The sequence below is a fragment of the Typopeltis vanoorti genome, chromosome 20 (assembly GCF_054136105.1).
Source record: "Typopeltis vanoorti isolate ZY-2024b chromosome 20, IOZ_Tvanoo_1.0, whole genome shotgun sequence".
Lineage (NCBI taxonomy): Eukaryota > Metazoa > Arthropoda > Arachnida > Uropygi > Thelyphonidae > Typopeltis > Typopeltis vanoorti.
In genome coordinates, this window is record NC_143568.1 from 85,460,105 (window position 1) to 85,476,206 (window position 16,102).

The 16,102-nt window shown below is 35.0% G+C and overlaps 1 protein-coding gene across 1 annotated transcript in view; it reads left to right on the forward strand.

Annotated features, from left to right (window-relative positions):
- The window catches only part of LOC150095623 (serine/threonine-protein kinase unc-51-like), a 393,781-nt gene that overhangs the window by 228,851 nt on the left and 148,828 nt on the right, over positions 1-16,102 (forward strand). Inside the window, exons 14-15 of the mRNA XM_090409927.1 lie at positions 3,287-3,335; positions 14,706-15,024. Coding sequence (XP_090266053.1) covers positions 3,287-3,335; positions 14,706-15,024 — 368 coding nt within the window. The remainder of the gene's footprint in view (positions 1-3,286; positions 3,336-14,705; positions 15,025-16,102) is intronic.

Sequence of the window (16,102 nt, forward strand, 5' to 3'; positions counted from 1 at the left end):
TAGAAAAGGTTCTTGATGGTAGATTGAGGGAGGAGGTGGAGATTGCAAAGGAACAATTTGGCTTCATGCCTGGTAGATCAACAACAGATGCTATCTTTGGGTTACGACAGATGATGGAAAAATATCGAGAGAAACAAAGGGAGCTACATCTGGTATTTATTGATCTGGAGAAAGCATACGATAGAGTGCCAAGGCAAGAAGTCTGGAGGTGTCTGAGGGAGAAGAAGGTGCCGGAGAAATATGTCAGGTTGGTGCGGGAAATGTACAGAAATGTGAAGACAAGTGTTCGGACCTGTTTGGGACAGACAGAAAGTTTTCAAGTAACAGTTGACTTGCATCAAGGGTCAGCATTAAGTCCGTTTCTGTTTAATATTGTGATGGAGGTGGTAACAGAGGAGGTGAGAGAAGATGCACCTTGGACAATGTTGTATGCAGATGACATCTTGCTGTGTGTAGATTCAAGAGAAGAAGCAGAAACTAAACTGGAAAGACGGAGAAAAGTACTGGAAGAGAGAGGTATGAGACTGAGCAGAAGTAAGACAGAGTATATGTGTTGCGCAGTGGGCGGTGGCCAGGAGACAGATCTGGAGCTGGAAGGAAATGTCATCAGGAAGGTGAGAGACTTTAGATACTTAGGTTCAACAGTGGAAGAAGATGGAGGAGCTGAGAAGGAAGTGGGATGCAGGATACAAGCAGGTTGGAGGAACTGGAGGGAGATGGCTGGAGTGTTATGCGATAAGAGGGTGCCGATCAATCTGAAAGGCAAAATTTATAGGACCGTAGTGAGGCCAGCTATGACATATGCTATAGAAACTGTGGCCCTCAGGAAAAATAACATCAGCAGGATGGAAGTAGCAGAGATGAGAATGCTTAGGTGGATGTGCGGTGTGACCAGAAAGGATCATCTGAGAAATGACTATGTCAGGGGAACAGTGAAAGTTACGAACTTAGGAGCGAAAATACAGGAGGCAAGGTTGAGATGGTTTGGTCATGTGATGAGGAGGGAGGACGAATATGTGGGAAAAAGGGTCATGCAGATGGATGTGCAAGGAAGGCGGAAGCATGGGCGGCCAAAGAAGAGATGGAGGGAGCTGGTAGAAGAGGACTTGAAGATGAAGAACTTGGATGTGGTGACAGCCCAAGACAGGAAGGTGTGGAGGAGACTCATAACAAACAGTGACCCCACTTAAGTGGGAGAAGCTGTAGAAGAAGAGAGGAGAGTCTGTACATTAATGATATTGGGAGGGATTTGACAAGCAACATACTGCTATGAGCTGATGATGCAAAGATGGGTAGGGTAATCAGAAATGCTGCTGATATGCAGCATTTCTGGTTATGCAGTACTTGCAGAATGATTTGAATCAGCTGGAATTGTGGGCATGGGAAAATTGATGTCAATTCAATGTCAGTAAATGTAAAGTCATGCACTTTGGCATGATTAGATATCCAAATGGGATTATGCTAAAAGAAACTGATCAGGCTAGGGATCTTGGAGTGTTGGTATGTAGGAAGTTGAAGTGCAGGCAACCATGTAGCCAAGATTGCAAATACTACTCAAAAGATAACTGCAATGCGGAAACAAACTTTGATGTAAAGATAAGGATGTCATTTTACCTCTTTACAAGGCCTTGATAAAACCTCACTTGGACTATTGTGCATAGATCTGGTCTCTTGGTTTCCATTTGGATTCTGATACGGTGGAGAAAGTGCAAAGGTGTGTTAAAAATGATAACAGGGTTGTAGAATACTGATTATGAAGATAGATTGAGAATTTGTAGACTGCAAGCAGGAGAAAGAGGGGTGACATGATTGAGATTTAGAAACTTCTGAAAGGTTCATATAGGATTTCAGTTAATGGAATTTTTTATTGTATGGAGGGTGAGGAAAGGACAAGAGGGCATCCATGGAAGCTGAGAATGAATGGCACTAAGAAGGGAGTGAGATTTAAATTTTTTTCTCATAGAGTGATGTGTGATTGATTGGAATGGATTGCCATGAGATCTTATGTGTGCAAGCAGCGTGAATGAATTCAAGAACAACTATGTGGCCTCCCTTGATGAGTCTCTCTTAATAATAATAATAATAATAATAATAATAATAATAAAATATAGACTGTATTGTTCTATTTAAAATTTAATTTATCCCACATGATTATAATTTTGAAGTTTGCGCAGTTAGCCTAATGGCTGTGCACTTCACAACCATATAACTTGGGAAGGAGTGCCCCAGGTTCGATTCCCATCGAAGACGTGAGAAATTTGAGGACATTCCTCAGCCATAGCCAAGTTAGCCAGTCTTGTTGCAGGCATTTTTTCCACCAGTTTATCTGGCGTTTTTCATCCCACAAGCAGGCAAACCGGCCCCGTGAACACACATGGATCTACAGCCATAAATACTTAACCTCCCCCCATGAGGGGGCTCAACTCACCCCAATAGGGACAGGGGAGAAAAGGGAGGGAACTCCATACGAATAAATAAATAGTATTTTGAAAAGCTTTTCTCTTTTTATATATCTATAAAACTTAAATGCAGATCTGTGTTTTATTCCCATGGTTTCTCAACTGTCTTAAAGTGGAAATCTGATCCTGACTTCCTCTATTTGGCCTGAACCTGACTTGTTCTTTTGCAAGTTTCTCTTCAATGATTTTTCTTAGTCTCTTTTCAAATATGCTTGCCTGAAACACTCATTAAGGAAATTTCTTTTTAATTCTCATATTTTGTTTTATTTCTCTTTTTACAGATGAGAGCTCTACTCCAATCTAGTATTTAATCTTCTGACCATATCTTCGGAATTATGCAGTGCAGCCACTATAAAACTTTTATAATTGAGTATTTCTGGTTAATTATCATCTGCTCCAGTTACCTTTCCACATTTCAAAATTTTTATGGCTGTGTTCACCTCAAGTATTGACATATGTATTCCTGATTTCATTCTTCTTGAATATTTTCTGTCCCTGTTATCTGCTGGTTTTATTTAACAATCTTTCAAAGTAGTCATTCCACTCATCCAGAATATCTTTAATTTTTATAGCACCTTTATCATCTCTGATTCCTTTTACATTACTCTGAGCTTTTTAACTTTTTGTTTCAAAAGCTTCCAAAACATTTTGCTACCTTTGTAATGTTTATCTTCTGTATTTTTATCAATGTTTTTCCAACTTTTACAGTGTATATGAATATATATCTATATGTTTTCCTTTTATATATTATATATGTATATTTTTATCTTCACATATATAAGAATATATTTAAAGATTTTTTTATATATATTTTTTAATTGTGACAGGTGAAACTTCAAGACATGTTTGTTCAAAATGGCCTAGTGATGTTAACAGGTATGTGAGAAAGTTTTGCATTTGGTATATACTATATATTATAATGTTATATTTGCTTGCTTTGATTCATTTTCCATTTTTACTTTTTATAACTTCATTTACAATTTATTTAATCACAGTTATCATATTTATTATATGTTAAATCTTTTATTGTTCAGCAATATATTTCCCATAAATTTATAGTGGTTAACTGACAGGATGCTTCTTTAGAATATTTCATTTGGAGATGACCAATCTGTTTCTGAATGTTTTTAACTTGGATTAATGGTTATCATTGTTACATATATGTAATTCTGCATATTTAGTGTAATGTATTGGGTTGGCAAATAAGTTTGTTCGGTTTTTCAGAGTGGAATGAAACACATTTTATTTAATATATATAATACATACTAGTCAGTTATATATTGACCCTCTTTATCAATGACCTCTTGCCATCTGTCCACCAACTTCATTATGCCGTTCATAAAACTCCTCAGGTTTACGAAAACCTGATCCAGGTGTCTTTTGACAGCCTCCTCATTAGCGAAGGTTTTCCCGTTCAGAGAATTCTGCAATGATCGGAATAAGTGTTAATCGGAAGGTGCCAGGTTCGGTGAATTTGGAGGATGCGGCAAAACCTCCTGGCCAAGACGTAACAATTTACTCTGGGTTGTTAACAATGTGTGGGGGTCTGGCATTGTCGTGGTGAAAGACAACTTTTTTCCGATTTGCCAATTCAGGATGTTTTATGCTAATTGCACAGGCCAGTCGTGTTAACTGTGAGCAATAGACAGTTGAATCAATCATTCTGTCTGACAATAACACCTCGTAGTGGACAACACCTTTATAATCCCCACACACACAGAGCATGATCTTCTTTGGGTACAATCCCGCTTTCGAGGTTGTTTGCGGCGGTTCGCTTTTGTGCCCCCATGATCTTTTATGTACTATGTTATCATACATGACCATTTTTCATCTCCTGTAATCATCCGCTTGAAAAATGGATCGCTTCTTGACGACGTTGCAGCGAATCACAGATGGATATGTGAGCAGTCATATTGGCCTCAGTCAATTCATGCAGCACCCAAACATTGAGTTTTGAAAACATATCCCAGCTTGTGCAAATGGTTTTCGATGCTTGTATGGGATATGTTCAGTACTGCAGCAATCACCCGCACTGTTTATGACGGATTTTTGTCGACGATATCCTTCACAACGCTCGAATCGACCTCAGTCGGGCGCGAGGCACATTACCGACGTTGAAATTTCAGAACAGAATTTGGCAAACACTTTTGGCATATGCGTTCTGTTAAGGCACCATCCCCATATATGCAGCATATTTTTTATGGGCTTCCGCAGCTCGATTGCCTTTTTTTGAAATAAAAAAAGCAAAATATGCCAGTAATGTATGTTATTTCCTTCCATTTCTAAAAATATGTTACACACACGCAACTGAAGTAGGCCTAACGAAAATTTACTGAAAGGTTATGTGAGATGTCGCCTTTCAACTACGCAATAGCGTTGCTCAGTAGCGCAACAATAGTGACAGGCGAAGCAGCTTAAACTTGTACCACCGCATAAATGGAATGAACTTATTTGCCATCCCAATAGGTATCTTTTTAAAACATTTATAACAGTGTTCTCAAACTACACCCCAGATTGTTACATTAGCAAGTGTTGCATTTTCACCAGATGCTAAATTAAGAAGGTGCTGATTTGCGAAAAAATCAGCATATTGTCTTGAAAATGCTCCCTGAGAATTGTACAGTGTTGACTTAATGTGACACAGTTATCAGATTAGCCTATGCCTTTTTACTGGAAAGAGATGGGTTTGAATTATGTAATTATGTTCAGAACATGAGTAAAATTTAAAGTTATATAATTCTGCTAGCCAGGGGGGGAAGAGTCCCCTAGTATATATATATATATATATATATTTGTTAAATTTTAATGAATAAATGCCAAGGAATTTAAATTCAGAACCTTAATAGAATACGACTAGTTTTGTCAGAAAGCTGACTTCGTCAGGTGTCTTCTCTTCTATCGAAGATGGGTTGAGTCTTCTCTTGAGCAGGATCTTCCAGTCTTCTCTATTCCTTGCTGTTGGAAAAAGTTCCTTATATGTTCTGCATCCCAAGATGTTCTTTACTGATTTCAGCCAGGTAATTCTTGATCTTCCGGGTCTTCTTTTTTTCAGTTGGAAAAGTACTGATTGGAACGTTAGGAAGTCTGTATGCGTACAGTGTGGCCAAACCATCTCAGTTGTTGTTTTCTAATTTTTTCTGTTATTGTCTTTTTATACAATAATTCTTGTCTGACTGTGCTGTTTGTTTTCTTTTCTATCCAACTTTGAAATTTCATTTCAAATGCCAGCAGTTTTTTCTCCTCTCTTTTCTTAACTGTCCACACTTCTGCTCCATAGATGAATGCTGGTATAATTATTGATTCATATAATTTGATTTTGGCTTGCTTAGATATCTTGTTTATTTTTCAAATTTTCTGTAATTTTCCCATGGTAGTCCATCCTATTGCTATTGTGTTTGATTGTTTTGAGTTCATGTATTGTTTCTATTAATTTTGATCCAAGATATATGAAGTTGTCTACTTGTTCTATTTGTTCTCCATTTAGGGTGGCTGAGATAATAGTTCTGTTCCTCCCTATTTTCATCACTTTTGTCTTTTGTATATTTATTGTCATGTCATATGTTTTACAGGTTTTGTTTAGCTTGTTTATCAACCTTTGTAGTTTATTTGGGGTTCTTGCCATAAGGACAAGATCATCTGCATATTTGATATTATTTATGTTTAAACCATTGACAATGATTCCAGGCTCATTGTCTGTTGCCTTCTTTACAACTTCATCTAGATGTATGTTGAATAGGCATGGGGTTAATGGGCATCCTTGCATTACTCCTTTTTGGAAATCTATAAGTTCTGTTGTGAGTGTGTCCTTTTTAAACATTTGTCTTAGAGTAATATTTTATCAGAAACTGTATTATATATTTGTCTATTGCTTTTTCTAGTAGAACTTTAAGAAGGATTTCTCTGTTGATGCTATCGAAAGCTTGTTTAAAGTCCACCAAACAACAATATAGTTCTTTATGGTCTTCCCAGCTGAGCTCTGCTAGTTGGTGCAATGTGAAAATTTGGTCTATTGTTGAATAGTTTCCTCAGAAACCAGCTTGTTCTATGCCTATCATTTCTTCGTAGGTGTTTTTTAATCTATTTTGTATGATTCTTACGAATATTTTATAGGTGTGGGAGAGCAAATTGATTGGCAAATTAATTTCTGCAGTCTCTTTTGTCTCCTTTCTTGTATATTGGGATGATCTTTCCAGTTCTCCAGTCATCTGGGATCACTCCTGTTTGTACTATTTTATTGAATAGGGTTGTTAAATATTCTATTGATGTGCTGCCTCCATTATGACCACAGTTCAGTAGGGATAGTATCAACGCCTGGTGCTTTATTGTTTTTCATCTGTTTTATTGCATATCTAACTTGTAAAATTTTTGGGTGGCCGTTATTTTCTTCTATTGTTGGCATTGTAGTTTTGTTTCCTTGGTGAAAGATAGTCTTAAAATGGTTTGACCAGATTTTTCTTATATCGTCAATATTCCCGGTTTCACTCATCTTGTTGTTTATCATTGTTACTGCTTTTGCTGAGAATTCCTTTGTTATTTCTCTTATAGTGTCATGGAAGACTTTTAGGTTGTTTTGTTGGTATGCTTCCTCTAACCATTTTTCTTTGGCTTTTTTGCATAGGTTATCAACTTTATTTTTAGTGCTCTCTATTTTTCTCTATTCTCTTCATTGTTTTGTTGGTTTACAAGTATCTTGAACTCTCTTTTCTCTTCTATTGTAGCTGCGATTTCTTGGGTTATCCACTGTTTGTTTATTTTGGGTTTGGAACCTAGAGTGTCTTTTGCAATTGATAACACTGTTTCTTTTCCTTCTTCCCAGTATTTTCCACTGTTCTGGAAGATGAAGGGTTTTAATTTCAAGCACATCTGTTCTAAAAATAGACTTCTGCTTAAGTTATCTTTTAGTTTTGATAGGTTGATGTTTTCTTCTTTTCAGATATTGTTTTTCCTGTTGAATTTTTTCTTCACTTTGGCAGTTAATATTTCGTGGTCAGTGTCGAAATCAAAGCTTCTTATTGTTCATACATTATTTACTAATCTTTTCCATTGTTTGTTTATGATGATATGGTCTATGCAGTTCTTATATTACCATCTTGGGATGCCCATGTATATTTATTATTAGGGCGTTGATAGAACAATGCGTTTGCAATCATTAGATCGTTTGCTTTACAGAAGTGGAGTAATTGTTCTCCTCTGTCGTTAAGCTCTCTGTATCCAAATTTCCCCAACATATCTTTTTTGTCTACTGTGAACTGTCCTATTTTAGCGTTAAAATCTTCCATCACTATCATGAGTTCTCTATTTTTGGAATTATCTATTTCCTGTTGTAGTTCTTCATAGAAAGTTTCTATTTCTTCCTCTGAATGGTTACTGTCTGGTGCATATATTTGGATAATTTTAATTGTTTGACCTTTTGCTTGTAGTTTGGCTGTGATTATTCTAGGAGACACTGGTTTTATTTCAATTACTGAGTGTGTAAATTTCTTCTCAATTAATAATGATATTAATAATAAATCGTCAGGTGTAACAGCATAAAAATATGTAAAATGGAAAGACCATAAAAGCATTGCATTTTCAATATAACTAAGCATGACAATTAACTGTAATAAAAGTTTAACTGGGAGATTGAGTTGAAACGTCACACACATGTGTGCGTGTGTGCCAGTATTGAATGGCAGAACTATGCGAGTCTGCCAAACTGTAACTTAGGTTGTTATTCATGTGGGAGGCATCAAGAACTATTTCTTTCGATTCCACTATTCATCTCTCGAGTTCGTTGTAACATTTGGGAATGTTATTTGTTAGATTCCAGTCTATTGGATGTTGGAGGCCTTCAACATCATTGGTGTTAACAGAAAACAATAAATGGCTGGATAAGGCACTGGCCCGAATTCCGTTGTAAGAAATATCTTACAACGTGTTCTTCTGGTGTTCTTCTAAGTGGAAAAGGATTGATTTTTCAGTCTGACCATAATATATATGGTTTACTGCAATCACAAACAATTTTGTAGACACCAGGAAACTGAAGATTGTTGTGTTTCTCTTTTGGACAGCTTAAAATAGACTGGAGCTTGGGAAAAGTAGTGAAAAAAGTCTTGATATTGTATTTCTTTAAGATTTTTGCCAGTTTTGGGGAGAGAGAACTAATATAAGGTAAGGAGATGTATGCTTTGAAATTAGTTGTATCCTCATTTGGTGGTTGATGGTGACAATGAAAAAGAAGTCTGTTTATATTTTTCTCAGAGTGTCCATTTTGTTTGAAGGTACTTTGGAGGTGCTTTAGTTCATTTTTAAGCTTTTGTTCTTCTAATAACAAGGATCTGGCCCTATGGGCAAGAGTAGAGATGATGCAAAATTTCTGTCGGAGATAGTGGTGAGAGTCCGCATGTAGTACCTATCGGTATGTGTAGGTTTTCCAAAGATGGCAAATTCAATTTTTTTCGATGCCCTTGTTAATTTAATATCTAAAAAAGGAAGGGAACTGTCCACTTCTAACTCTGAGGTGAATTTGATATTTGGATGTATAGCGTGTAGGTGATTAAGGAATATTTGAAGGTTATCTTGGCCATGTTCCCAGATCAAGAAAACATCGTCTATATAACGTAGCCATATCTTTGCTTTCAACGAAGCAGAAGAAATAGCCTTTTCTTCGAAATCTTCCAAAAAATCTGTTCGCCAGCACGGAGACAATGGGCTACCCATAGCTAATCTGGTATTTTGTTTGTAAATGAAGTTTTCAAATTTAAAATAGCCCAAATTAACACAGTGAGATACTAATGTGAAGATCTTTTTTGAAATCTTGTTTTTTAACAGAGTGAGAACATCCTGGGTGGGTACATTAGTAAAGAGAGAGACAACATCGAAACTGGTGTCATAATATTGGAGTTGTGAGTTTGACACCTTTCATCTTAGATATAAATTCTGCTGAATTTTTAATGAAAGAAGATTTACCTGTGATGCATTTCAATGAAGAAGCAAGATACTTCGACAAATTGTATGTAGGAGAGTCGATACCTTTGTCTATAGGTCTTAAAGGAGTATCTTCGGAAGACCATACAGTCGGGGAATAAGTGGATGAAGTGAGTGGAGAGAAAGGTGGATATTTCTTGGTAATTCTGTAGTAGTTCTCAGAAGATTATTAGTGCAGTTGTGAAGCACCCCAGTAGGGTCTCTATCTAGCTGAGAGTAAGTGTCCGAGTCTAATAACTCCAAGATTTTGTGCTGGTAGTCCATTTTATTAAGAATAACTAGCATTTCCTTTGTCAGCTGGGAGGATTATGATGTCTTGATTGTTTTTAAGTTGTTTTAGGGTTTGTCTTTCACAAGGGAGAATGTTGTCTGCAGGAGGTTTTGCACTATTAATTGCAAAAATGGATTCCATGCAAAGTAAATTCGCATCTTGGGTTGGAATAGAGAGGTGGCCTTTTTGATTTTCATGAGGAAGAATTCTTTACACACACACACACACACACATGTGTGTGTGTGTGTGTAAAGAATTCTTCCTCATGAAAATCAAAAAGGCCACCTCTCTATTCCAACCCAAGATGTGAATTTACTTTGCGCACACACACACACACACACACACGTGTGTGTGTACTCCAGATAATGACCTTATTATTACTATTACATAACATCTCCAGATAGTTTAAGACTCATCGAGGGAGGGTACCTACTCTACAACTCTCCATCTCCACCACTTCACCAACCGCAACTACCTTCATCATCTACACTAATGCTATCTACTGCTGACCACCACCACTAGTATTTTCACAGACAAACATCCATGCCCACGGCAGGATTCGAACCCCCAGCCTTTTGGCTGGAGAGTGGATACGTTAACCACTTGGCTAAACTGGCTGGCATTTTGGAGGTCAAAACGTTGGGAAATTAAAGTAATTATTCCTAACATGGTTATAGTCTCCATAATTTTACTGAAATGAATGCTGATCGCTGTGTAACACTAAAGGAAGGGATTCACTTAGTATGACCAGAGAAAATAAAGAGCAGCTATAGTATTTAACACTCAACATGAAAATAATGTTCTTATATCACAAATATTATCATATAATGTGATGTGAGTAGACATTAAAATGGGGAAATTGAACAATTTCCCATCTTTGATTTTTTCCTACAGACTGGCAGAAGGTTCTACTAAGGAAGAAGTTCAAAAATTTTTTTCAGTCATTAGAGAAGGCAGCTAACATAAAGGAAGAGGAGAGGCAAAACTGCTCCTGTTGGAGAACTAAATAGCAGTCATAAATAAATATCAGACAATAGAGAAACCTTTCAGGAAAATTTGGAGAAAATATTGCAGAGAAAAGAAAATAATAATAATAATGGAAAATACCTGCAGAATTTCAGTTCAGGACATGAGCTGGTCATTACCAATACCATGTTCCATCATAAAGATGTGCACAAATTCACATGGAGATTAAGACACAAAAAGTTAGTTATTGAGCAGAATCAAAATGAATTTTATGTTGAAAAGTATGTACAAAAGTTTTGAAAAGAATCAAAGTCAAGCAGATATCAGAGGTAAGCTCTAGGCTAATATATAAATATTATTCGAGAAAAAATGGAGTATGAAAACAAGAACCAAACCTTGGATATTCATTGGTAGACTAAAGTAAAATTGATTGCTGCAGGCAAGAGAGGCTTGGGGTGAAGTGGTCTGTAAGGATAGAAAAATCATAACTCAGTGGTGGACTTATAGTCTTGTAGCCTGCATTTAGTAGGCTAGCTATAAGCTATAGTTCACCCACCGTTTGTAGGTCTCTGCTTGGCGTTTTGCCAAGAATAGTCGATTCATGCTGAAGGGGAGAAAGAAATGAAGGATGTACGGATTGGTCGCAAACATGCGAAATCGCGTGCTTTCTTGTCTGTTGCTGTACTCATAGCAGCTTGATTTTTGTTGTCGCTTTTTTGCATTATTTTTTTATTATTAATTTGTATGATGGATCCAGTACAGTCAACAAGTTCTGTTGTTAAACGTTTCAGTAGCTCTTGCAAAAAATATTGAATAATGTGCTGACATTCTGCAAAAAAGAATCGTTAAAAGGCAGTCTCCTTGTTCCCCTTTCTCAAGTCATAAAACGTGTAAGTGTAATTGCGGGTGTATCAGGGTCGACTGTTAAAAGAATTCATAGGGAATCAAAAGGTGAAGGTAAGTAAGCCAAAATTTAAATCTCCTAAAAAAACACCAAAGAAAGAAAACCATCGAAACCGTAGCTTTGAATGATTTTGATGTAGATGTTAGAAGAACTATTCACGAATTTTACATGGTTGAGAAAAGAGTGCCAATTGGTCCGAAATTGATTCTTGTGCTTAAAGAAAAAATTAATTTTCCTTGGAAAAGAGAAACTTTAAGGAAAATACTTCATGAATTCAGATTTTGTTTTAATGCTATTGAGTAGTTTTAATGTTGCTATGTTAATGCTATTGAGTATGTTTGGGCAGAAGTGAAAAGTTTCATTTGCCATCGCAACATAACTGAGGATATCGACATGTTCAAAACTTTTTAAGCTTTCAGAACAGGCGATTGAAAGTATTACAGTTCAAAACTGGGGAAAATATTGCTCTCATGTCACCTCATTGGAAAATATATATTGGGACAGAGATGGAATTATCAAAGAATTATGCGAACCTTTGGTGATCAGTTTAAGTGAAAGTGATGGCGATTCGGACACCGATTCAGATGACTGTGAAGATTAAAAGGATTTGAAAATGGTATTTTTTTCCAACCTTTTTTTTGCATGGGTTTGTTAAAAGAGTCACAACAAGTCATAAATAATTAATCGGTTTAGGACATTAAAGTGTCTCAGTTCTCTCAACTGTAAGTTTAGAATATCTAAGTTCATTTGGAAAAAATTTTTGTTTTTCTGTATAATTATTTTTATATTATAGAAAACTTTCTTAAAAATAAATTTCGTTAAATTTTTGTTTTATGCTATTCCTTTTTTTTTATTTTGTTAATACTCTACATACATTTTTCCAGCTGTTATATAAGCGAAATAGTTACACTTTAAAAACTACAATGTTCATAAAAGAAAAGGTAAATTTTCCGACCTGTAATAATAAACAAACTCATCCCAGAAGACGGATTGATTACCCTATTATCGGAATGGATTCTCCTTTTTTGGGACATGTGCAGAAGTGTCAAAGGGTCTCTGATCGGTGGGTGAACTATAATGCCTTTTAGGTGAGCCCTTTTAACCCAGGCTTAGAAAAAGTTCCTTCAGTCGACTACTGGACTTCAGTCTGTCTTTGAGTGGCCTAGTGCAGACAGTGTAAGAATCACTTCCACTGAGCTACAAAGACATTTAGTAGGCTAATTCCATTAATGCTACTGCAGCCATTTTTATTTCCTTTTTTTAATAAACTGGAATAATCAATCCTTTTTTTTTTTCTCCAAGAATTAAGAAGTTTTTCACTTTATTTATTGTAGTTTTTAGTTCAGAGTTTAATATTTTCTCTTTGCTCATCCTTTCTTTTATATAATTTTATTTCTTTATTATCATTAGTCCAGAGATTTTGATACTAGCTTACTTAGGCTTGTATTTTTACATTTTGCTTTATTTTTTTTATTAATTAATATTTTATTATATATTTTCTGTTATGGCTTTTATATATCCTTCTCTAGTTCTATTACAGAATTCTTCTCCCTTTCTCTGTTTCTTTCTTTCTTCTTTTTTTGATATAGCAATTTTATTTGGCACTCTATTTCTCTTTCTTGTCCTGGAATTTAGCAATTTCTAGTAACTTTTTTTTTATTTTTATTATGGATGCAATGAACATTTGGTTTTGCTTCAGGATTCTGCTGATTTGCTGTGTTTTTCAGATATTCAGCTAGCCAAAGCAGAAAAAGTCCAGTTATATGCATTATAACAAATGCAACCTCTTAGGAAAATCCTTTCCTTTACGACAGTTCAAATAGAAGTGTTTCAAAGGAAGGAAATGAGTAAAATTATTGTGCAGAAAAATTTCTCAGAAAATTTCTTTAGGAACTAGCTACTAGCTTATTTCTGTAATGAGTTTTTTTTTTTTTTCAGAAGTTGGACATACTTATGAAAAAAAGAGATTTATGCTACTCCAAAAAATGCTGAAAAATTCATTTTCCTACATCATAATTTATTGCAAACTCATTTTGATTATTAAATCCATAATTATTCTTTGTATTTCACAATTTAAAATGAGTGTTGTTAATATTTTTGTTTGAAGAAATAAGTGCAATATTTTATTTTTATGCCATATTGTTTTTTAAATACAATGTTCTCTATAAAATTAAATGATGATTTTATTGTATCAAAATGAAGACATAATGGATCCATCTATAATTTATAGCCAAATGTAGAAAGAAAGTGAAGTTTTAAAAATTTACCAGTGAGCTTATGAGAACAAGACCAGAATCAGAGTTACCTTGGGTGCACTATTTAAACAACACGGACTCTTCTTACAACCTGTATATTTGCCTTTTATTAATGCACTGAATTGGTCTCACTACCCCGAAACATCGGGATTCACATTGACCAAGTTCAAAAAAAAAATTAAAAGCAGAAGTGAAAATAAAAGCTCATTCAGTGCTGTAACTTAGCTATGTCAGAAAGTTTAATTCATCATAAGTGATCTCTTGATAGGCGCATAATAAAATATTAACTACACTTTAGGGCTGAGAAGCTTATATTTGTCTGGCATAAATAGTGTAATAGACATTATTACAGATTCATCTGTATTTTATAGTTAAATGTGGAATGAAGCAAAAGAGAAAGCTTATAACAAAGTTATTATATTCTTATAAATTCTCTTGTAAATTTTTGAAACTTTTAAGTTTCTTTCTAAATTTAGCTATAAAATATGGATGCGTCCATAATATCTTCCATTACGATACATCATTATTTCAAATTGAAACATCTCAGCTCTATACTTAAAAGTTTGACAATTATATTTAGGGAAAGCAAAATTTTATTTTCTCTTTTTATCAAAGAAGATCCTAAATATCTTCATTTTGGCAATGTGAAATAAACAGAGATATTAAAGATACATGCTTATTTCGTAGCTGAATATATAAGGAATGTACACGTGGAAACCCACTGAAAATCGCTAAAATATCTGAATGTTTAATCTGTGATGAAAATTCTCACAGTTCTTGTTACTAGCCAGACATGCTGTATACACCACACATATATATCATTAGTTATTTTATGTAATATTAGGTCTTTTAAATTTTAAAGCAAGGTTTCTTATTTATTTTAGGTTACATCTTAGTGGTGGTGCCCATCACAGTTCTTGTATTTCTAGTGCAGTGAAAAACATTATCTCTCAGCATTCAGGTTCGCCACCCCTTAATGGGCTTAAACAACCACCTTTGCTACCAGTGATTTCCACTTCTGGTGTGACAATGCCTGCTGCAATGTTTACATACTCCCACTCAGAACCTATTCCTGTGCCCTCTCAAAAGGAAGCATATGCACATATTCAACGTAGTGTACCAGATACAGGATCATCAACATCTGGCAAGTCCACTGGAAGTAGAGGACAGTCTTCTCCAGCTTCTTCTCCTTTATCATCCAAGGCAAGTTACTTTAACTAAATCATAAATTTCATAAGACAATCCAAAAATCAATTCCACATGAATTTGGATGAAAAGGGTTCTGAAAATAATTCTTGCGCATTCACATATGGAGTGTGAGTGGCTGAAACAGGTCTGGTCTTATTCTTTCATCAAATCTACAGTTCAGTATACAGTGATATATGATTGAAATTGCATTTGTCATGAATGCACAATTGATGAGTCCTATTAGTTTGTCAAAGCACGTAAAAAGCATGTAATAAATGCATTTTTTTACACTCAGAAATGTATTATTGAAATTACTGCTAGTTGATGTACTTTGTCATTCAGTACAAAAAGAAAAAGAAACAGTGATTGCAAAATTTATATTAATGTTTGGTTACAAAATAGGTAGCTAAAATTTACAATTGATGATCTCCATGAACAGAAAGCTGAGCAGTCAGTTAAAGTCATTGAATAAGTCAGACATCACTAAAGCTGATATAGAAATTGACTAGTGAAACAGACAAGGCTAAACGTTTGTCACTGATTGCTTCAGTATTACAAAAGTGAAAACATTATATTATTTTGCAAAATGGTGATTGCGACAAAAGTTGGATCTATCATTATGATTCCAAAATAAAAATTGGAGAAATAATAATTCACTTAATACTTATTCTGTGTGCTAAAAAAAATTACATAATCTATAACACGTTGTTTTTTTTCTCTAATTATGGCTTACATTCCCATTTGTAATGTAAAATGAAAATTCAGTTTATGGATTATCACCACCCTATCTCACAGTTCCAAAAAGTTCAGAGCTCAATTCTGTGCCTGAAAATGCACACTGACTTTTAGGTGTTATTTTCCAGGCCTGTATAGAAAAGAGACAGCAGTAAATTTACATGGCTGTGTGAATACCTTGAGAAAGTTTAAGAAGGAATTTAATACAATTAACGGCTATTTTAGCATGTTTTTGTTTAGGAGTGTCCCTTATATTTAATACATTGGCTAACATAACTCAAAAGGGGTATATATATATATATATATATAATTTAGGACATTACGGGCGAGTGTAGAAGGCAATTATGACAGAATAAAA